Raw genomic sequence first — 24,352 nt, 5'->3', positions numbered from 1 at the left:
AAGTTTGGCAAAATATTATTTATTGTTTGGTTGAATGGAGGAAAACAAAAAAAATCAAAATTAGTTTATGTCCTTCATGTTGTTTTGTTGGTGCATCAGTTATCAATGATTGTTTCATTCAGATCTGATTTATTTTTTTGTTCTGAAAACTTAATTGTCTTAGAAACCATAAAAACTGAATAAAAATAAAGGAAAAAATTGTTTGTGTAATTTGTTTTGTAATTTCATTATTGAAATTATCGGCGACACCATATTCAGAACTTAAATTTTTCTTTCATTTTTATTATTTTATTTTTTTTAACGATCTATCTAGCATTACACCGCCAATACATTTACATCACTAGAATCAGTATAAAATATCCTTTCTTGTGCATATACAGTACCGTTCATAATTGTATAAAAATTGAAAGCACGCGCACTGTCACTTCGACTTTGAACTTCCATAACTTTTTACTCTGATGATATTTTTTGATCAAATTTTCTGCGTTAGATAGATCAACTATCACACTATTATATCACAAAATTTCACTTTCTGGAGCTTGTGTGGCCTGAGATACAGTAATTCTACGAAAATCGGGCTTTTTGGACCTTTACCATTCCAACTGCAATATCTCAGAAACTACGCTACATTTTTTATTGAAAGCTATCATGTTTGAAAAGTTCTATCGATGGTATCAAAAGTTACGCGAGATACAATATTTCAGGCATGAACCTAGACGCATAGACGCCTAGCTATATTGCATAAACATTAAATTAACATACTCAAAATCCAGTGCAAAGCTGAATTTAGGTGTATGAATTGTCTTAAAAAATCCAGATTGGTAGAAAGTTCGAAAAACAGCTACCTTTAAAAAGTCGTCATAAATTTTGTGTTTCGTATTTCAAAAATCAAAAGTTGCCAAAATGTTATAAATTAAGTCAACTTTCCAATTTACTTTTTGAAGTTTGTAACTGGAACCGCTTGGCGGTTGATTGATTGAAAAGTACGGGTTTTACACAACTTTTGGTGGCCATGATCTTAAAAAAATTTAAAAAAAGTTTCATATGTGCAACATATAGTTTTTAACTTTAGTTTTTTCAGGCATCAAGTGAATTTTTTTTAAATTACAGCCTTATTCCTAAAGCATGTTTTTTTCAAAAATAAAAAAATAAAATGCTTGGACTTTGAATACCTTTAAAATCAATGATTTTAGCTGAAAACTCTGAGAATTATATTTGAGTCGCATTATAAGCATTCCAAAACTATAAATTTTGTAGAAATTGGTTGAGAAACAAGAAAGTTTTAGCGAAAAGTGTGTTTGCCGTCATTTGACCACTCTCGGTCCCATATCTGCTTAAAAGCGTGCCTCCAGAGTTCAAATTTCGCTTAAAAAAGGTTCCAAAGGGAATAAAGCATGGATCACTACAAATCTGGACGCATTAAAACGGGTCTATCTCAGAGCTATGTAAACGAAATAAAAATGTTTTGTACTTGAAATGTAGGGTTTTTATTGCACTTTAAAGGAAAAATAATAAAAAAATTATTCCGATGTTGTTGATGAATTTTCGAACTTTTGGTTGAGTATCACTCATTATAGTTTGAACACCCTATTCGCTAACCTCAGCGGCCATTTTGTTCCACAATCTCTTCATCTCTGTTGCTTCCCGAGTCGTCCTACCATTCTTCTTCATCTTCTGCTTGACAATCGCCCAAAATTTTTCGTTAGGGCGGAATTGAGGGCAGTTGGGTGGGTTGATGTCCTTTTCGACAAAATCCACCCGTTGGACCAATACCACTGTAGAACCTCCTAGCTGTAGTGGCAGCTTGCCAAATCTGGCGAAAACTTAACTAGTCCTTTGTGAGATCTAATGTACGAAAAAAAAAAGTTTTTCAGGCATTCCTCCTTGTAAATTTCGGAGTCCATGGTCTTGTTTTTCACAAAAACCGGAATCTTTCGTCCGCAGCTGTAAATACCTTGCCAGATCAAACACTTTCTTGCACACTTATCAGCAAAAACGAATTTGAAGTTGCCGGGGACATCACCATGACCAGTGCAGTGCACCACTGCAGTGGCTTTACATAATTTTTGGCCAGAAAGCTGCCCAAAATCCATCTTCACGTACGTTTCGTCATCCATGAGGATGCATCCGTCGAACTTCGTTGGAATCTTCTTGTATAACTTGCGGGCACGTCCTTTGGCTACTAAATTCTGCTTCAATGTCCGGTTTGGTTGCTTACTGGTCCGAGAGGATCGTATTCCTTCGCGTAGACGAATTCTGCTGACGGTGCACCGGTCGGCGTTGAATTTCTTGGCAATGTCATAGTCCGACTACCCTGTGTTTTCCTTGATCGTTCTCAACACCTTCAAATGCAGTTTCTGATTCTTAGGTCCACTATAACGCTTGGTATGAACCTGCCGATCTATAATACGCATCTCACGGAAACGTTTGAGAACGCTACACACGGTTGATTTGACCATTTTTAACGATTTCGCGATTTTTGAACCCGACCACGTCGGGTTTTTGACGTGGGTGTTCAAAATTTATTTTCAACTCGCGGCTTCCATCACGTGTAACTTTTTTGAAACAAAACGAATCGTAATGAAATTTTCAGCACTGGTAGAAGAAACATTCCTCTACAAAGTGCTGCCAAAACATTCCAGATCCGACAACTAGGAGCACTATGATAAAATAAATAGTGCGTCCAGATTTCTAGTGATCCATGCTTTAGGTACCGAATTTTCTCAAATGCGAGCATAACAGTTACAAAATGTTCCTCAAATAGCCTTTTTGTGACACGTCAATCGCATCACTCAGTATTAAAGTTGCAAATAGGGCCTCGAATAGCCTTCAATGGACTTGAAGTTCCAAAAATTTCTCCAATAGTCTTTTGTATGACATGTTAATCGCATCCATTACAAAGTTACAAATTGGGTCTCAAATAGCCTCCCATGGACTTGAAGTTCCAAAAAGTTCCTCAAATAGCCTTTTTGAGACATGTCCGCCATTTCATGAATATGAAATGTGAACGAACATCACAAAGGGCATATTATCAATAAATCATTTTGGGTAGCTTGGAAATTGTTGAAATGTATAATTTATATTCTACTCTACTCAAAACAACTTAAAGCTTACTCGCAAAGAATTGTATTTTAAAAGAGGTAATTTTTTACTTTAAAAAATTTCGTTCAACTATATTTACTTACCACGAACTTATCACACATTGGAAGTTTATTGAAGCAATTCATGAATTGAATATCTAGATAAATTCAAGAATTTGTATAATTTAATGCTTAACACTAAACATTCCGACACTTTGTATATACCTATTCATACCGCGAGCGGTCAAATGACGGCAGAACCGTTTCCGCTAAAACTCGCTTGTTTCTCAACCGATTTCTACCAAATTTATAGTTTTAAAAAGCTTATAATTTGACTCAAATATGTTTCTCAGACAATTTTCAGCTACAATCAATAACTTTAAAGTTATTTACAGTACAAGAAAAATTTTATGAAAAAACATGCTTCAGGACAAAGGTTGTAAATCAGTTATTAAGTGCTCGAAAAAAATTTAACTTAGTGCCTGAGAAAGCTGAAGTTGGAAGCTATATGTTGCATGTATGGAAAATTTTTTTTAAAAATTTTCTAAGATCATGGCCACAAAAAATGTAAAAAAGTTGTGTAAAACCCGTACTTTTCAATCAATCAACAGCCAAAGCTGTTCCTGTTACAGTAGAAAATTTTGAAAAAGTGAATTGAAAAGTAGACGTAATTTGTCACATTTTGGCATCTTTAGATTTTTAAAATACTATATACATAATTTTTGACGACTTTTCAAAGGTAGTTGTTTTGCGAACTTTTTATGAATCTGGATTTTCTGAGACAATCCCTACACCCAAATTCAGCTTTGCACTGGATTTTGAGTATGTTAACGTATAGTTTAGGCAATAAAACTATATGCAAAAGAAAGCAAATTTCATGCCGATTCTAGTGATGTAACTGCATTGGCGGTGCAATGCTTTACAAAAATATAATAAATATATTTCTGAAAGTAAAACTAGAAAATTTGAGCTAATGCTTGTTTGTTTTTTCGTTTCTTTTCATCCGTCTTCGTGTGCAAAATAGCTTTCAGATATTACCACCCACTGCGCCCGTCTACCAAGCGAGAATTTGTGCTGACTTCTCAAAATTCAGAAACTAGTTCACTGTTTTATTTATCATATTTTTGCCAAGCATTGCACCGCCAATGCAGTCACACCACTAGAACCGGTATGAAATTAGCTTTCTTTTGCATATAGTTTTATTGCCTAAACCTTACGTTAACGTACTCAAAATCCAGTGCAAAGCTGAGCTTAGGTGTAGGAATTGTCTTAGAAAATCCAAATTGATAAAAAGTTCGAAAAACAGCTACCTTTGAAAAGTCGTCAAAAATTATGTACTTCGTATTTCAAAAATCTAAAGATGCCAAAATGTGACAAATTACGTCTACTTTTCAATTCACTTTTTCAAAATTTTCTACTGTAACAGGAACAGCTTTGGCGGTTGATTGATTGAAAAGTACGGGTTTTACACAACTTTTTTACATTTTTTGTGGCCATGATCTTAGCAAATTTTGAAAAACAATTTTCATATGTGCAACATATAGCTTCCAACTTCAGCTTTCTCAGGCACTAAGTGAAATTTTTTTCGAGCACATAATAACTGATTTACAACCTTTTTCCTGAAGCATGTTTTTTCATAAAATTTTTCTTGTACTGTAAATAACTTTAAAGTTATTGATTGTAGCTGAAAATTGTCTGAGAAACATATTTGAGTCAAATTATAAGCTTTTTAAAACTATAAATTTGGTAGAAATCGGTTGAGAAACAAGGCAGTTTTAGCGAAAACGGTGTTTGCCGTCATTTGACCGCTCGCGGTATGAATAGGTATACCACATACGTTATTCGAAAACCGTAACACTTAAAAAAATTTAAAAACGCAAAAATACTTGCATTTCCAAAACAAAAATAGTCCTGTCGTTAAATTTGCGAAAAAACAATTATATAAGGCGTAATCATCGTTTAAAGTTCAAAAACCGTCATTTGACCGCCTCCGGTACGTTTAGTGTTAAAAGATATAAACATGGAATTAATTTTTTTTTTAAACCGATATTATTTTAACGGATGCCGTTTCGTAATGTTCCTGAGTAATAATTAACATGAGTCTTCGCTGCTATCCGCCGGCTGCCCTTGCAGGTATTCTAGGAAAGCTTATTATCACTTCGAATTTGAGCTGCTGGTAAGGCAACATCTAGGCGTGACCTCGTGGCAGCGTGTTTTGTTCGAAGGGTCGCGGTTCAAATCTGGTATCAGGACTAATTTTTTTTATAAGGTTGTTTGATTGCTTGAGTGAGCAAATAAAACAAATGTGTAGCAGAACTGGCGTGCGTGCCGGAATGTATCGAACAAAGTCAAAAGCAAAAGCAATTAAGTCAGATGAATTCAGGAGAGGGGAGGAATAAAAATGTATGCCGAGAAACCGGCAGCAGTACATGGGATGGTGGTGACCGAAGTAAGAGAGAAGAGGAGAGATTTTTGTGTTTTTGTTGATTTATTTGTGAGCTGAACCGAAGGCCGTTCAAATCTGTAATGGAACTTCAAAGTTTCAATAAGAACATAAATTTTGGGCTGAATAAAACGAACTTCAACACATTGATTATACTGATTAAGCTGCGTTTGACCTTTTTAACGAGACTTTTGGTTGCTTGTGTATATTCAAAGTGTCGGTATGTTTAGTGTTAGCAGTGCGTGCAGGCCGTGATTTTCCACTACCCATCTTCCATAGATATGGTCCATCATGGAGAGAACACAATTTGCTTGAAATTTATTTGAATAGTAATATTAGGCACAAAAAAGATGAAATCTATGGTTAATGAATTAATGAATGAATTTCCTATTACAAAAAAAGGAGTAAATTATGTAAGATTAGAGACGAACCAGCCAAAGGCTGAAAGTCTCTCTAATAAAGACAAAAAAAAATATGTAAGATTATTTGAAAAATCTATCTATAATTTATGTTCAGTGTGATTGCCACATGCTATCTGTTATTTCTCTTTTGCAATACCCACTCTATTTTTACATTGTGCATTTTTGTTTTCGTCTTAATTGTGAGGGGTTTTCGATGCCCACATAAAATCTACCGTCTTACCAGATGTGTCGTATGAAAGCCGTTGGAATCGAGTCTCTTTTGAACAAACTCTCTGGAGCCACTTTTAATCTTTACTGTTTTCGAAATCTACCATATTTGACTACGATTGCAGAAACAATGTCATATATGTTACCCGATTTGAGTTCAACTTATTATTAGAATTTTTTTTTAATCCCATTAGAAGTATGAGTATGAACAAAAATACGTGTAAGCGAATAATAATGTATCTCCGCTTTAAGACGCGTAATATTGCAGATTTTTTAAATTTCTTATAAATTTTTGTTTTATAAATTCTTTACATAAATCTTTCAAAAGCAGATGAAATTCCTTAATTTAAAAAATAATGTATCTGTCTGAGATTTTTATTTTTCAAGCACTAGTTTGGACATAATGAAATTATAAAGTAGGTATCGATTTATCAAACCATATTGATTTTCTTTTCACGTTGTAATTTAACACCCCAAACATTCCTCGCAATTATTTTTTCGAATTATAATGTTTTCAAAACACGAAATTTAATTTTTTTTCCTTTTTTTCATATTTGAAAGTTGTGAGTGTATTTCTAACAAATCCTATTGAATAAGCCTTATTTAAATAAAAAAAGCTATTTGACATTTGCGCATTGAATTTATTCTCCAAGTGACATTTGTTCCACAATCTCGATGAGCACTCTTCGTACGGTATCTCCCGCAGATGACGCAACACTGCAGGCTGAGGTTGACACTGATGATGAAGGCGAGGGCGTTGCAGCTGCTTTGGTCACTTCTAGCAGCAGCTCCGAAAGCACCGCCTGAACGACTGCACTCGGTTTGGGTAGCAGCGTGGACCATCGTCGGGCATCTCCAGGGTGTTCCTGGAGAAATTCAGCCAATTCCATCAGGTACTGTTCCATGGCAGCACACAGATTATCTTGATTTAACGAGACATCCGGAATGGGCCTGTTGGGGTTCATGATAATGGAATGGTTGGAATTGTTCCAGGTGTGTCGAAGAAGCTGTCCGGTCAAGAGATAGTAACTGACACTGATTTCTGGTTCGTCTTGGTCCGGATATGTGATGGATCGGATAATTTCTTTAGTGCAATGTATCGCTTCGCCTATTTTGGTCACAATGGGTTCGGATACTTGGTAAACACAATGTCCAATTTGGCCTTGGATGTTTATTGTTCTTACACGGAAATCACCACTATAATTGGTAACTACCAAATATCTCATAAGAAGCATATTGAGACCATCCGGTACTAGAAGCCCTTCTTCTACGTCAAGTTCCAAAGTACCCTCGCAAGATTCGTGGTTCTCTGGTGTGGAAACCTCTCTAAAAGCGGTAATCTTCATATCTTCACCGAAAAATAATTGCATTTGTTTCTCCTAGAAAGAAAATAAGTTTAAAAAATTTCGTTTCCATACGAATCCTTTCCCCAATTTCATCTAACCTGCTTCATATAATCTTCCGATAAGGCTTCGCTCTGGCGTTCTTGCATCGGTTGAAAGTTTTTATCGGTCAGGGCCAGCAGCTCATAGCCAGCGAGCCGATCGTCACCCAGTGCTAATCCGGAGCTGCAAAAAACGGCAAACACTTCATCGGCAATGTTGTCGACTTGAAGTGCCAAGCCACCGATCACATTTTCGTCACCATTAGCACTGATTAGCAGCATCTCGGTAAAGCAAATCTTCGCGATGATCTCTGGCGATAATCCCTCCTGATACAAATCTTCCCACTTGGTCAGCAACGGTGGCAGAGCTATGGAAATCTCACTTTCGGTCGTCACCTTCGAAATGCTCTCCTCGACTGGCTCCGGCCGAAGGAAAAATTCATCCGGAAGCGGAAGCGGAAGCAGGCACTGCTCGATCATGAAAATATCGCCCATATCCAACAGCACAGGGCCGAGCGATTTCTTCTCGTTTACTACGGCACATTTGGTAGATCCTGACAGGGCCATTTTACGTCGTACAAATTTGGAACTGGAGCACGGAAATCCTGTGAACCGGGCGTAGTTGATTGCTGCAAAACGTCCGAATTGCTTGGATGCGCAATTGTGAATGGGAGAATCTCTCTCGCGTGCATTCGGTTCTATATGAATGCTTCGATCGACGAAATTTCACACATACGTGATCCGTTAGAGTGGGTATACATTTTTGAAATTGTGTTTTTATGTATATGGTATTGATAGAAATTTAATTTGTATGTGCATATTTTGAAGAAAAAAAAATATAAAAAAACAGAATGATGGAGGAATTCGTTCAATTTGGTATCCAAGGATGATTTTCAACATCAGTTGGAATGATCGAGGACCACAAATCATAATGCTTAGCTTCCGTACTCATTTTTCATGCTTGGACCTTATACTTCTGGTGGACACATTTGGAAATGTGATCTTTCTTTTCTCTTACCTTGTCTGTTTCCCAGAATGTGATATTTTGAAATTAAAACCAACACGAAATCGTTCCAAGAATAATTTATAATATACGTTTTTTTGAAGGATCCCTGGAGGATTGATAAAATTGTCTTGTTTTTCTATTTTTTAAGAGGACGTATGCCTTTTCAAATTTGGTACACAGCAATTTTTTTTTTGTTGGTTTTTGTTCCGCTGACTTTCCAGCAAAATTTCCAGCTATTTAACTTGCTGGAAAAACAGCAAACGTTAATTCAAATTGCGGTAAATCGGCAATACAGCTATTTCTTTCCACACAAGCGGCTGTATTAAGTATCAAATTTATATTTAATTTATAATTACCTAATACCCTTTATAATTAAATTTTGAATACTAGCTCTGCTTATAATATAATTATTTTCTCCCATTTTTCAATAAGGAATTTATTCATTTCCAGGAACACGATTTTTTTTCAACATTCTAAGACCGGCTCTGGAGTGGCAGCTTGTGCCATGTTGATCTTCCGCCATCGGTAAAAATAGTTTTGATCAGTATCTTTTTTGGAATATCTTCCCGTATAATAAAAACTCATCCTTGATTTGATGTCTGGTTGCTAGAATATAGAGGAAAATAAAAAATAATTACATTAATCTAACCAGAATTCGTAAAAAAGAGTCTCACCTTGCTTCAGCGTACGAAAACAAAAAGACTCCAATTTGACAACTCGATTACTGATTTTCCAGCAAACTAGATCAATTGCAGGAAAGTCCAGCAATATGAAAAGCGATTTCTGATTTTTCAGCAAAAATGACAAGAATACAATCGAATGCTGAAAAATTTAGCCATTAGAAATTCCAAATTCGATTGGTTTCCATGGTTTCCATGCATAAATTTGGATTGCTGAACTTTTCCAGCTGTTTTTTTTTTGCTGGAAATCGAGGCAAAAACTTACAGTGTGTGGATAATGTGTATGCAAATTGTTTTGTAATTGGGCTAGGGCCTTCTAAAAAGTATAAAGCTTGCTCTTTACTCTTACACAGATATCCATAAGAATGACAGCTAATCGGAATAAAGGCTATTTCTTTCCCTGTTTAACACATGAGAATCGTATACCTGGATTGCGAGCGTGCTTATCGTCAATTGACAAAAGTCTACAGACAGCTAAAATATTTGCAGATTAAAATCCACATATGAAATAAAAAAAATTGCAAAATTTATCGAGTTTCTGGGGTAATTTTTCCACCCCCCTTTTTCATTCGCCATACCTACGAAACAGCTAAATTGTACCAATTGTATACCTTTTTCCATTTCACCTACACGTAAAATAATAAAAAAGGAAAAATTTACCGAGATAAAAAGGTGAACGCTCGTGAAATCAAAAAAGGTAACTTCTCCCTTACAGCGAGGTAAAGTTTACCTGGAATACAATTCACCGAGAAAAAGGTTAATCTTATCTCGTAGCGAGGTGAAATTTATCTAAATAAGCCGAATAAAAAGGTACAATTCACGTAGAAAATTGGTAAATCCAAAAAGGTACTTTATATCATACATCTTCGAGGTTAAGCTTACCTTGAAGCGCGGTGAATTGTACCTAAATTGAGCTGGAAAAAAGGGTGGACAAATTCACCTAGAAGAAAAGGTAAATAAAAAAAAAATCTTTGTAAATTATTTTTCGGCATATCGGTGAAATGTATATTCTTGGAGAAAGAATATCAGAAATGAAATGAAATGAGATTTCATTGTATAGGTTAAGGTAGTGCCACCTCTATCCCGGTACTACTTCTCCTAAATAATGAAATGTTGCGGGGTAAAGTATGGTGTACGTTAATAAGTTTTCCTCGCAAAAATGCTCTTTCGCTCTTTTCAACATCTGTCAAATTTTCTTCTCACTTTTCTATCCATCTTCATAAAATTTCATTTCTGATATTCTTTCTCCAAGAATATACATTTCACCGATATGCCGAAAAATAATTTACAAAACTTAATTAACGGTGGTTAACTTATCTTAAAAAAATAAAAAAAAAATCTTCTACCTGTTTGCCAGAGCTACTTATGGCAACTAAGCAGTTTTTCATCAAGAAACAATTTTTGAAATGGTGCGCAATGTGCAAGAATCGGAATAAAATGGTAAAAATAGCTTCAAATTTTATTTAGCTCTGCTAGCTTCTATTAATGATTCTTGTTTATGTTACAGATAGACCAAGGAAACCGAGAGGAAACCAAGAGTATTTATCCGATAAATGAGCAAACAGTAGATCACCGAGCCGTATTGCCACTTTTTTCCGGTGGATTGTACCTTTTTATTCAGGTAAATTTTGCCTCGCTGTGAGGCGAGTTTCACCTCGAAGAGGTAGAAGTTACCTTTTTGGTTTTAACGTTCACTTAAAACTTAAGTGAGGCTCAAGAGAAATGTACATAAGCCACATAAAAGAAAGAAATTCACTTGTGCCTCCCTTCTAAAGCTTAGTTCTTTTAGAAATGGGACACTTTTTTTGTTAATATCTCGTTTACTAGTTATCGGACATTCAAAATTTTTACGGCATTTTGCTGCCTGTGAAAAGTACTATCCGACCTATTTTTTGTCAAAATTTAAAATTTACGCATTTTTGAGATATTTACGATGTGAAAAAAAAATTTGCACAGTTTCCTTCTAAATCCGTCATTATCAAATGGATAGCTGAATAAACCGTTGATTATTCAGAGAATTACTGTTTGTGAATTGTAGAAAAGTATGAAAACACTGTCAAAAATGTCTCCTAAGTTCAAATCAAACATTAGAGTGAGGCACATGATCGGTAACTACGGTTAAGAGTCATTAGGGAAATCAAGTTTCTTACCAGCATTAAATAAGCGAAACACTAATTGGAGATCGCAGAGATGTCCAAAAAATGTTCTGCAATAAGCTCGAAGTGTTGCTTGTGAGTGAGTCATTCAAACCTAACCTTAAATAACAAATTTTTGCCAGTTCCAGAGCTCGTAAGCTGTTTAGCCGGTACCGAGGCTATGCGATAGATGATTTCTGATGAATGTCAAAACTTATGAAAAACCCTATTTTAAACAAATTCCAACGTATGAATCCTACCATGTCTGCTCGTGGCAAGGTCTCTTGCATATTAAAGAATGTGTTTGCTAGTTGTTTTGAATAAAATATAATGATTTGTCAAAATTCTGCTACTGTGGAAAAAAACAACAATTTTCAAAACAAAAACCTTGCTTTTCGCTGTTTTTTAAAGCCAAAAATGAGTTTAGCTTGTATGTGCCCTTCGCATGCTACGATCCATACTAACCGATTATACTTGAAGTTTAATTTCATGATGATTTTACTTCGTTATTGTTCAAGGAATATTTAAATAAGGTAGAGTCGAGAGCCATATAGGGCTTCTGCTACACACACATACAAGAGGTCTGTTGTGCACACATCAGAGATTTTTATATGCGAAAAGAGCAAAATTCAACTAAAATGATGGTTTTCTCTGAAATGAATGTTCAATTTTTCTCAAAAACATTCATAAAGTACACTTCGAATCATTTGCTAGCTAGTGGAAATTTTTGTGTGAATATTTTGATGGATATCAGTGCGGAACCAAGCAAAACAAAATGGAAAAACAAGCCAGCCATCATTGTAAAGCACATTGAACGGTTCCCCCAGATCGTTTGATCAGGTATTCAGGCCTATATTATAAAATTTTGAATCAGAAAGATCAAGTTAAGAGTTTTTGTCATGAAATTGATAAAGAAACTTCAGCAATATTTGTCCTACTTACACTAGAGACGCTCCTACCCTGTACAAAATCTTAATTTTTTTCAAAGAATCTGCATCGAAATCAGAAAAAAAATCACCAGGAAGTAATAAAATGTTCTAGATTTTGAAAAATGTTTCGTACACAAGAAACTTTTCAATAGTTTTCATAAATTCTTCGAAAAATATTTCTTTCGTCGATTTGCATTCATTTCACATGGGGCTGTCACATTTGTTTGCCCAACGGCTCACTAATACTAATGCACTGTGCAAAAGCCCTATTGGATTTTTTTGTGACGTCACAAAAACGAATGTATCGAAAATTTATATGCGAATGGCAGAAATTTCAAAGGAAAACATGTTTTAGAACGAAAATGAATTTCAATTTCATTTTGATTATGTTGTAAGACCTCTATTTCATTATGTTATGAAATTTTCTGGTCCTTTGAAGATTGCATTATGTTTTTTCCTCATTTTAATAATGAACGCGATGTCATCTTGAAGCTAAAACGTTCAAAAACGAAGATCAAATCTATAACTTTGAAAAGGTCTAGCTGGTAGTTATTGAGTGTTCAACTGATTGTCATGATTTTTATCCAATCGGTTTACCATATTCAATTCTTATGAAGAACAATTAACATCAATTGATTATTGTTAACTCGATTTACTAAAATGCGCATAAATAATTTTGGTTTTATATAAAAGTTTGTTTTTTGATAACTTTTTTGTAACGAGGATCTTAAACTGCACTGACTTGTTCATTTTCATAGAAGACTTTGAACAAATTTTAAAGTTTTGCAAATTTGAGTAGGCAAAATCCACCATTTTTTCGAACTTCGATGGTCTATTTCTTACAAAAAATACTCGAAAATCCAACTTTTTCGTACCGATCTTGAAGAGCAATAATCCTTCTAGAATAACAGGTATTAAAAGTGAAATATTTCCAGCAAATTCTTCAAATTATCAACGAAAAAGGCAGATTTCCTAGTAAATTAACAGATATTTCGTGATTGAGACGTCGCAAAGTGTACTATTACTACCGACTATGTACTATTACCTCGACAATACCTTCTTTAAATATTCCTTGGTTATTGTTTGATTTTGTCAGCAGAAATTCCATTAAAAACGCTTTTGAGTGGCTCAAAAATAAACAAGTTTTATTTTTTTCGAAACAGCTGTATTTACTAAAATCCTATCAGTTTCTTTAAAAAGGGAAAAGTTGGATAAAAAAGTAGCAGAAATTGAAGGATGAGGATGCAGCCTCCTAAAATACAGATCAGACGAAGTATAAGTTTGAAAAACTGATCAATATCATGACTAAAAAAGTGTGCGCCGGCCGAAGGGAATAAAGTCGCCAAGAATAAAGAAGAAATTTTTCTTATAAAAAACGATAAATATTTTTTTTTCAAATTTTTTCATTAATTATCATAAGATTACCTTCATTTCCTTCATAAAAAGTATTTAGATCAAACGAATGGTTTTTGAGATAAACGCATTCGTTACTGTCCCATTTCTAAAAGAACTAAGCTTCAAGTGAATTCTCAAGTGTATTTTAATTGTTAAATTGAGTTCAGTGTGAGATCTTAAACAATTCCGGTACACTAAAAAAATATCAAAGGGCCTACAGACGGTTTGCAAGCCGTACAGATTTTCGTACAGCAATTGATCAGTCCAAGAAAAAAATTATTCCAAAAATTTGCTGCCTCTCGTTTCTTGCGTGGCGCATAGGAAGTCAATTCAATTTTTCAAATAAAGTTATCTTTAATCGCTACTTTAACAGGTAAAATTCATAATCACAATCACTAGCTCCCCGCACGAAATAATGTCTTCTCAAAATCATGGGCTCTTATCGGCAATACTTTAGAAAATTTATTTTAAACAAAATTTGAGAGTAAATGGTCCGAAAATACATTATAAAGTTTTGTTCTTCTCCAAAGGATGACGTATTAAAATAAAAATTTTAGGCATAACCTGTGCATGAATCACAAGAAAATCTAAGTAATTATCATATTCTTTAATTTTCCTGTATGTTTTTCAAAAAGATTGAATCTAAAAGCCCAAAAGACTTAATTGAACACAAAAAACTTAAAACTGTGCTACGATTGGATAAAATTATTCAGAATTATAAAATGCAATTTTAAGAAACTTCAACAATAAAAGTTTCAACTATTAGGGAAATTACTACAGATCGCTTTTGGGTTTTGAATATAAGATATTACTTTGTTATATTAACCGAAAAACATTATTTAGTAACTTTTCCTCAGAAGTCAAAACTACTAACTGTCCTCGAAAGAATGGATTATTGATTTAAAACCTTAATTTGCTTTAAAAGTATTCTTATTTTCTGAGCAAGTTTTTTTGAATGGGTTTTTATAAATTTTCGAAAGTAAACCGATGAATTTCGAAAACTTAACATGATAGAATACAATAATTGCAAACTAAGATTTAATGCACCGAAATGAGACAATGTCAGCTGATCGCACTCTGATTTTTTTCGAATTACGTCAATTTTTGAATTTTTGAACCATCTGAAATCGAAACAAAATTCCCGAATCTAGAAAATTCGAATCATTAAACGCTTTGAAGCACCCCGAACCTATTCGATTGAGTTGAAACTTTGCTTTGATAAATTTCTATTTAACTGATTCTGGAAAGAGATAATATTTTTTATTCTGTCTATAAAAGAGTAGGGAAGACTTCAACGCCACAAGAGGAACCTACTAAATTTTAATCCTAATCCGCTCGAGTGTCAATATGACACTATTGGAAGTTTGGCGGCTTGTATCTTTATTCGGGTGCATCCAAATAAAAGATTATCTTCGGGGACCCTAAATGAATTCTTGAAGTTTTTAATTTTGCACATTTTTTTATGGACGCCCCCTGAAAGCCCAGAGAAAAAACTCCCTAATCAGACCTTGAGTGTCAATTTGACACTCCTTGCTTAAAACTGCTATATCTCTCTTCTTTCTCTACAGATTTTACTAATTTTATAGTTCTGGAAACCTCGTAATGTAACTTTAGTTTCCCGTTATTAAAAGTCTAAGAAAAAGATCCGAAAACCATGCTTCGGAAAAAGACTGTAGATCATCTACGGAATGCTCAAAAGAAAATTTCACTTAGTGTTCAAGAAAGCTGAAGTTAGAAGCTGTACTATTAGTCTGTGGCTATACGTTGCACATAAGAATATATATTTTTTTTAATTTTTTAAGATCATGACCACGTAAAATTAAAAAAGGGGTGTAAAAACCGAACTTTTCAATCAATGAACCGTCAAAATTGTTTAAGTCATATCAGATAAATATTGAAAAGAGGATTGGAAGTTGGCCTAAAACTTAAATAAAATTTTTCCATTTTTTTTTACAAATGAGATACAGTAGGTTCAGGTTTAGTTAGTTCTTCCTATAAAAGTTTTAAATTTCCTTTCAGCTGGTTAAAGATCAAACAATTTGAAACCTAAGACCACTCTAAATATATCACCAAGAGTACCTACATTGTAGCCAAATAGAAGATTCTAAAGATTTCGTTACCACGATGGTGGTGGTAGTGATTGAGAGATGAGAATGAGATTGATTGCAAATCGATTGTATATTTATAGAGCCACTTGCCGTTTTACTTATATAAAGTGCCGAACACGACTCGGGTGTGTGCTCCACTAAACTAGAAGGTAGAATGGCAAGTAGCAAAAGCGAAATTCGGCTGTTCTCTAGGTGACTTTCCATGATTTGCTAGCAGAATTGAATTATGAAAAACTACATATTTCCAAACACGTGGAAGTTGGATTTTCCAATTTATTGATTGAAACTAAGCATGCGAGCACACATCATCGATGGAAGGGGTTAAGTATTGGAAATGATACTTCTTATCGCTGAAACTGCATATTGAATCAAATCGCTTTCATTTCAGTTCTGATGCTGCTTCGGAAAGAAAGTTTAATCAATTCTTGTTTTGTGGAATAATTCGCCGAACAACTGCGCACTGGTGCAATTAAAATATAGATTTAAAATAGAAGCGCCGGCCGACGGAGCGAGAAAATAGATTGGCTGCTGAGTGATGGCCATTGATAGTTCTAAAAATGTTATGACCGTGATCGATCATATGTCAATGTGTATACAACTGGTCGGCTTTGTTGCAAAGTTGCCCACTATTCATTCAAAATAGCTAATTTTGTAGGATGATTCTACAAAACTTAGTTTCTGAGAAATTTTGCTTTTATTTGAGGGGCTTCTTAACCCTTTAATGCATGACTTTTTTTTAATAAGAATAGCAGTTATTTATTCATCAAATAACACAACTGAATAGGTTTGAAGTCGATATTTTCAGTATTATAAAAGTTGTGGCCCAACAAAATTGAAAAATAATAATAGAAATTCTTAATTTATTTCGAAACGATTTTGTAAATATCTTCCAAACCTTGTTAATCAGGTGCAGGAAGGTGTTTGTGATTGATAGAGATTAAGAAAAATTGTTATAATTTTCAAATCTAAAGAAAAAACAGCGTTTTTTTCCAAAACTACTTTAAAATAATAATAATAATAATGAATTCGATTTTTCCGTATACTTTTTTTAATACCTCACACATACATTCAAATATCGTAATAAAATATGTACCATGGGCTAATTTCTTTTAACCTTTAGAATATTTTTTAGAATCACTTGAAATTATCCAAGCGCTTCCGAGATATTTGAATTTTGATAAGTGTTGTTTTAAAACAACACTAAGCATTTAAGGGTTAAATCTGAATTTACTCATACATAAACTGTCATTCAAAATTAATGTGTAAAATGTAACGCTTCGTGTATAAGTCGGCGGTGTCTATTTTTTTTTTGTATTCCTTGAGAACTTTATAATGCTTTGAAAATTGATTATTGTAGATTGTAGCTTTTACTCCCAACAAGCATCCATGTGAGTTGAGACTTCCACTTGTGAATTAATAATACAGAAGACTTGTAAGACTTCTGCCTGTAGAAAATGACGAGCGCATCGAGACTTTTAAAAAGATATAAAACTTATTGAAACTTTCGAAGACTTCTTCTAGTGATTGAAGGGTGACCAGCGATTTTCCATTTCCAAATTCCCGTTTTTCCCGGGTTTCCGTAACATATTTTATGATTTCCCCGGTTTTTAATAACATGAAGAAATCGGTTTTTTTTACCAAAGAATTAGAAATTTATTTGTATGAATGTTGGTGTATTCTACAGAAAATAAAATATTAACAAATTGAAATGCAAAAAAAAAATTTAGAAGAAAATAATTCTAGTAGGTATCCTGCGAAATCTCGTCAAATATTGCCACCTTCTCCTTAAACTTTGAAAACAACTTTGATGTTTATAAAATTTACTTTCATGATTTGGATTTGATAAAATATTGCTTTGATATAACGCCATGTGATCTTAAAATAATGTTGAAGTTCAAATAAAAAAATGTTTATTTTTATCTGCCCTTTTACTGAATTTTACTTTTCAGCTGTGGCTTCTGCTCATGAACAATTAATTTAGGATTGAATTACTGATCTATAAATCAAAACTAAATTTGAAAATGCGATTCATAATTTGAATTCAAATTTAAATTTCAACTTCTGATGACAGTGAAACGTATAATATTAGAATGCCGAAAATTCGACAACCAGAGACGAGATCTACTGCCAGAAGGCAACATTGCAGACAAACTGGAGAACGACCGAAAAAAGGAAAAACAAGTGATTCGCTTTTTAAAACAGTGTGATCTATTCAGTGTAATTTAAATTACCACTTTTCTTGAGGGTGAAAACATCAGGTTAATCCCTCGTTAAATAAAGCGTAAAAAAAAATGTTTGGTGAACTTCAGTTTTTCGTTGGATAACTCTAGAATTATTTTTTAAATAATGCGTATCTAGATTCTAGAGTCTGAGCTCTAGGGGCTGAATTCTAAATTTCCAATATAAATAAAAAAATCTAAGAATTTTTTATTCGGTCTCAAAACTGTATTAATATATTAGGCCCTTAAAAAATTTCAAATCCTTTTTTTGCCACTCGGAGTTGGAACATTGCGAGGCGGGGGCAATAAAAATAATGCGAAAAACAAATAAATTGGAATAAATTGCACGAAAACTTGTATGCAATAAAACTACATGACATAAGAAGAAATTGATTTTTGTTCCAGCCTTAATGAAAACTTTAATTTTGAAATTTTAATCCAAATTTTTAAAACTGTGCTTGAGGTGAGGGCTTGTGATATAGCTCAATTGGCAAGTCAGTTGCTTCCTGGGCAGATGTCCGGTCCGTGAGTTCGAGACCAAGAGTAAATATCGATCACAGTTTTACAGGATAAGTTTTTCAATGACTATCCGCCGACTGCATCGTTGATATAAGTCGCGAATGACATAAAGATTTTAAAACGACTATAATCGAAACAAAAAAAAAGTGCTTGAGGTGATATTTTCTAATTCTGTTGTAACGAATTCCTAATAAATAATAAGATTCCGTAACTCATACTCATATGATTAGAATTTTTTTACATTTCATTCCTAATGAAGAATGCGGTAATCAGCAAAAGCGGACAATTTATAACTAACACACACACAAAGCAAAAATTTCGAGCTTTATTAGAGTTTTTGAAGCATCAATCTCATGTTTCGAAAAAAGAATTAAGGAAAAAAAACTATCAACATATGAATGCAATTTTATAATTTTTTTTTTAATTTCTTAGCTAATTTTTTTTCATCCAGACTTTCAGGTTTATTTTTTCTTGAGATTCGTAAAGAAAGCACACTAAGGTATGAAACATATAATTCTTACATTGATTAACGCTAATAAAGCTAATTAAAAAAAATCTAAGCTTCACATTTATTCAAGTGCTGCTGAGCAAAAAAATCCGATTTATGAAAAAAAACCTCGATTTTTCTGTATATTTTCCTTACGGAATGTAAAGTGCACTCTGAAATGTAAAGCTTCAGTGAAAAAAATATTCGGGTTGAAATGAATGGGCTTTGGAATTCAATAGCTATATATATATGAGAAAATCGATTCATACAGAATTTTCCCGGTTTTGATTCGAGATTCCCGTTTTTTTCCCGGTTCGCTGGCCAAAAAAAAAGTTCAAGTAGCTTTAAGATTCTGTTACTAACAAGTGTTAAACTGGCTTTGGACTTCTGCTTCCAAAAAAATCTACCTCAAGTTGTGAAATATCGATTGAATTGAGACTTCTGCTAAAAATATAGAGTGCACAGTTGTTGTCCAGAAATGAAATTTAGCGGGAAACAATTATTAGCGTCTTCCCCTTAAGTTTGATGCATTTGATGCCTTATACAAAATTCTACAACAACTAAAGGCGGTCATTTTGAATGAAATAATTTTTGGGTGGTTCATAAAGTTTCAGAGATATGAAAATTATATTCATATTGTAATAAGATAGAGGCCTACATTGTCCTACAATATTGTATTTAGAACATAATAATTCATGAAACTTTGTCAAAAATATTTGTTGGGTCAGATTTTAGAAAATGAAGCAGATTGAAACTGCTGTTCAAGAGAAATTGTAATGGTCATTTGATACTTGAAGACGGATTTACTATCTAGCTCGAGTTCAACGTGATCTCAAGTCCAAACCAAAATCATTTTGGAAACATGTTAAAAGTCAGCGGAATGGTCTGCTGGTCTGCTAACTCAAATGTTTCTGGATGACAATACGGCGAACTCTGATCGTGGAGTCTGTGATCTCTTTGCCGAAAAATTCTCGTCTATCTATAATACAGCGTCGATATCCCCTGAACATTTGGATAGTGCAGTCAGGAATATTGCGCCACTGGGCTTCTCTATAAACAACATTGTGGTTGAGGATGCAGTCATCTCAAAAGCAGCAGCTAAGCTCAAAAATTCTTTCTCTACGGGTCCGGATGGAATACCTGCTACTTTTATTAAACGTTTCATGCCTGTTTTGCTGACTCCTGTTAGGCTTATTTTCCAAGCTTCGCTTGACAGAGCTGAGCTACTTTCCACTCACTCTGGAAGGAGCCTTACATGTTTCCGGTGTATAAAAAAGGTAACAGGAAAGATGTAAACAACTACCGGGGAATCTCGGCATTAAATAAGCGCAGTAGTCAAACTATTAGAATTGGTGGTCATAGATCCGATTTTTTGTCCTGTAAGAATATTTTTCCGACGATCAACACGGATTTATGCCCAAGCGCTCCACGACAACTAACCTTTTGACGTTTACTTCTTACGTGCATGAAAGTTTTGCTGCGAAGTCTCAAACCGACGCTATTTACACCGATTTGTCTGAGGCATTCGACAAAGTCAACCACGATATTGCCATTGGAATGCTGGAACGCCTGGGTTTCTGTGGAACTCTTCTTGACTGGCTCCGGAGCTACCTATCTGGACGTAAATGACCAGTTCGCACGGGGGACTCTTTCACCAGACAATTCTTTGCTTCTTCTGGTGTGCCTCAGGGAAGCCATTTAGGGCCGATTATCTTCTTGATCTACTTCAACGATGCGCTCTCACTCCTCGACGGCCCAAAGGAATGCTATGCTGACGACCTAAAACTAGTTTACAACATCAGCGGCCAGGACGATATTGAATTCCTACAAAATCAATTTAACCTCTTCGCACACTGGTGTGATATAAACTGTCTAACTTTGAATCGCAGTAAATGTGCAGTCATCAGCTTTTCAAGAAGGCGGCAGCCTTTTTCCGCTGAGTACTTCCTCGGAGATGAGCCAATCGCACGCGTAGAACACATCAACGATCTGGGCGTAATTCTAGACCGGAAGCTGGAATTCAGGACACACACAAACTACGTTGTCGACAAAGCCTCGAGAAGTCTTGGATTCTTATTTCGAGTGTCCAACGACTTCAAGGATGTGTATTGCCTGAAAAGTTTGAATTGCAGAATTGTTCGCTCTATCTTTGAATATGCAACAGCTGTTTGGTGTCCCTACTACCAGAATGGGGCCGAACGGATCGAGGCTATACAGCGGCGCTTCTTGCGATTCGCCCTTAGACACCTGCCTTGGCAAGACCCGTTTCACTTGCCAAGCTATGAACATCGATGCCGTCTCATAGACATAGACACTCTTCAAGCCCGCAGAAACGCAACACGAGCTTCCTTCGTCGCCGATCTCTTGACATCGCGAATTGACCGCCCCATGCTCCTAGAAGCATGCTTGGCATCGCTCCTCAGATTTGCCCGTTCAGAGTAAGAGCGTGTATTTTTTTCGCTGTGCTCTTCCCAAACGGATAATCTTTAAAAAATGCTCAGTTACCTCCAGAGCGACCAAGCGTCCACCCAAGTGTGGGCAAGTGAAGCAAGCAATCTGATGAAGTGCGTTCTCGGTGCAGATAAATTCGTTCGCACTCGGGCGAAAGAGAAGCTTTACAGAAAAGTCGGTTTGTCTTCATCGGTTGCGTCTGGATCGATGTTTCGAAGTGCGTCAGAATTTACAATGCAGAACACAAATCTAACGGAACTAAATTAATAACGCCAAAGGTAGTTAAGATAGAATGTTGGTGTCTTGGACAACATTGCTCTGTATAATAAAGCGCATATTTTGATATGAAATATAAAGTTTACAAGTCCACCAATAGCAAGATACAAATCATAACTTTCTTATTTAGCATTTTAGAGCTTAAGTTTTTTCTACAAAGTTATTTATCTCAATAAAACACACAACTTTGCTTAACATGTCAAAGTTCTACAATCTTAACCCAAGGAGATACGGTTAAATAAAAAAAACCTTACAAAAAGTTATTGTTATTCTCGCGCTATTTTTTAATCTCTCCACTTTAAATTTTATATCAAAATATCTGAATTAACAACTTTGCCCAAAACACCTATCTGGTCATTCCTGAGCGAGTTCCTCTAGATTGATGTTCTGCACCAGGACCAATGATTAGCTACGAAAGCTTTCTTCGGTCAAAAAATATCAAAAGCATAGCGGTAAAGGAAGATAAATTATAAATTTTACGATTTGTGAAAGTTTTGCAGTTTTTTTACTTAAATTTGTCCCAGACCCCTGCGTAATTTTCACGGTTTGTTTAATAGACAAAGATTTTTGGATAATTTTAGTAAATGTTACTTTGCGAATTGCTGCTTTTGTAAATTAATGCTACCCACGTACGATATTTAAAGTACATAAACCTAAGTATACAGTAATATGCGGATGCCCGGATATTGTGAAAAAACTACTTGGATTTTGCCCAGTTTTATCCACATTATTTGGAAAATGAAACAAGAAGTCGCAAATCCTGTCGAAAACAGGATTTGTGAAAGTTTGTTTCATCAAAAATCAAACCAAAACTTTCCTTCGTATGCTTGAATGTTACACTGCTGATGTGTTACGACAAAAAAAAAATGTAAGTCGTTTTTTCTTCACTAGATAAATGTCTAGAATTTTCTCAGATTTGGCCGGATATTGCTCGGTTTTTGGAATGGAAAATTTCAGATTATTTACCCGGTTTTCACCATGTTTTTCAAATAATTTTCCAGGAAGTGCCCGGCCCGGCTACGTACAAAAATATTTTATACATATACCTACATTGGATCTCTTCGACTGATGCACTGTTCCGCGCTGCATAGCGGCTTTTTTTAAAGAAAACATTCCTGCATTGAAATCTTTCTGGCTTGATACACTGAGCGACACAGCAGCGTCGCTAGAGCACAATTTTCTAGCCAGCTCCTTCTCTTTTCTTTAGAGCGAGCGACGTCCACCCGACCGTCGGAGCAACCGCAATCGGGCGCACTCGGCAAAAAGATAAGTGAACGTTGATCGGCTGAGCAGTGCACTCGGAAACCGAAATGATAAAAGTGTAATTCGTTCTCTGCTCTGTTCTGTTTGCGAGGTGTGGGACAAGCATGCCTAGAAGCCATTCCTCCAAGTGTGCGACCCCGTGGACTTAGCAGGAGGCGGCAACGTTACACGATTTGTCTATGTATCGTGTGACCAACATCTTTTAAATAAGTGATCGTGAATCTCGTTTTTAAGCTTTTTTTCCTCAGATTTAAGCTTTTTTTGCCTTGAGAGCATAGGAGATGAAAGCTCAAATCTGAAAAAAAAAAGCTTAAATCTGTCAAAAAAGGGAAAATCTGAGAGATATGCTCCATACGGTTGGAATAGAATTGTCGGCCTCTGGGACTTAGAAACCAAGATCTGCGATTGTATTTTCAAATTCGTTTGAACAATTATAGAGCTAATAGCGCTATCATCGGTGTAATGAAAACATTCAACCGTTTTTTCTGAGCACTTCGATTTCGACGTTTCGAGAGATATTTTCCGTAGTAAAGTTTTAATTGTAATGAGAACCCTGTAATTAGACTTAGTACTCTTTTTTTTAACTTAATTTCTAGTCATCATTTGGACCAATATGTGTTTCGTTGATTTTTAATAAATATTTAAATAAATGAATTGAGACTCCTGTAAAGTTCTTACTAGGCTTATAACAGATATTGAAGCGGATTGAAATTTCATTTTAAGGGTTGTAGCTTCTTTCTAGAATGTGTAGAAGTGCATTGAATCTTACAGGGTTGCTAGCGATTTTTCGTTTTGTAATCCCAAAGTTTTTCCCGGTAAAAATGATAAACTGATTTTTTAATAAAAAATCATGATGAATTAAAAAAATCAATGTAAAGCACTAAAAGTTCCAACAATTATTTCCAAAAACTTGTCAACCAGTATGAAATTATGACAAATAATAACTTCGATGACTTTTAACACGTAATCTTTTCGCATCAAATTGACAAGTTTTGATAAAGTTTTGGAACGAATCCAATGAAACTGGCATCTATTCAATGTTTTGTTCCACAATTTCAACAATTTTGTAAAACCAGGTCCAGTTTTATTGATCTTGTTATTATTATAGTTTTGGCGTTCTTCTTTGACACTTTGAAATTTTTTTAGAATTTGTACAGAGTTGTAGAAAAATATGGTATCTATAATTTGCATTGAAATATGTAGAAAATATATCGGAATATAATATCAAATCAGCTTGTCAACTTGAATGATAATTTGTCTTATAAAGCTTAAAATTATTAGATAGCAGGAAAATATTTAGTTATTTAATAAGTGCAGTTATATTTTTTGTAGAAATCCAAAGACATGT

General features: G+C 34.7%; 1 protein-coding gene across 1 annotated transcript; it reads right to left on the bottom strand.

Annotated features, from left to right (window-relative positions):
- Positions 1-6,772: 6,772 nt before the first annotated feature.
- LOC129746730 (uncharacterized) lies at positions 6,773-8,217 on the bottom strand. Its single transcript, XM_055740586.1, has 2 exons — positions 7,597-8,217; positions 6,773-7,531 (listed from the first exon to the last, which is right to left on the bottom strand). The coding sequence occupies exons 1-2, from the start codon at positions 8,101-8,103 to the stop codon at positions 6,794-6,796; spliced, it is 1,245 nt and encodes a 414-aa protein (XP_055596561.1). The 5' UTR covers positions 8,104-8,217; the 3' UTR covers positions 6,773-6,793.
- Between the last annotated feature and the right edge of the window lie 16,135 nt (positions 8,218-24,352).

The sequence above is a fragment of the Uranotaenia lowii genome, chromosome 2, assembly GCF_029784155.1.
Source record: "Uranotaenia lowii strain MFRU-FL chromosome 2, ASM2978415v1, whole genome shotgun sequence".
Classification (NCBI taxonomy): domain Eukaryota; kingdom Metazoa; phylum Arthropoda; class Insecta; order Diptera; family Culicidae; genus Uranotaenia; species Uranotaenia lowii.
The sequence above is the reverse complement of the archived record's forward strand: the minus strand, read 5'-3'. Positions and strand labels throughout refer to the sequence as shown.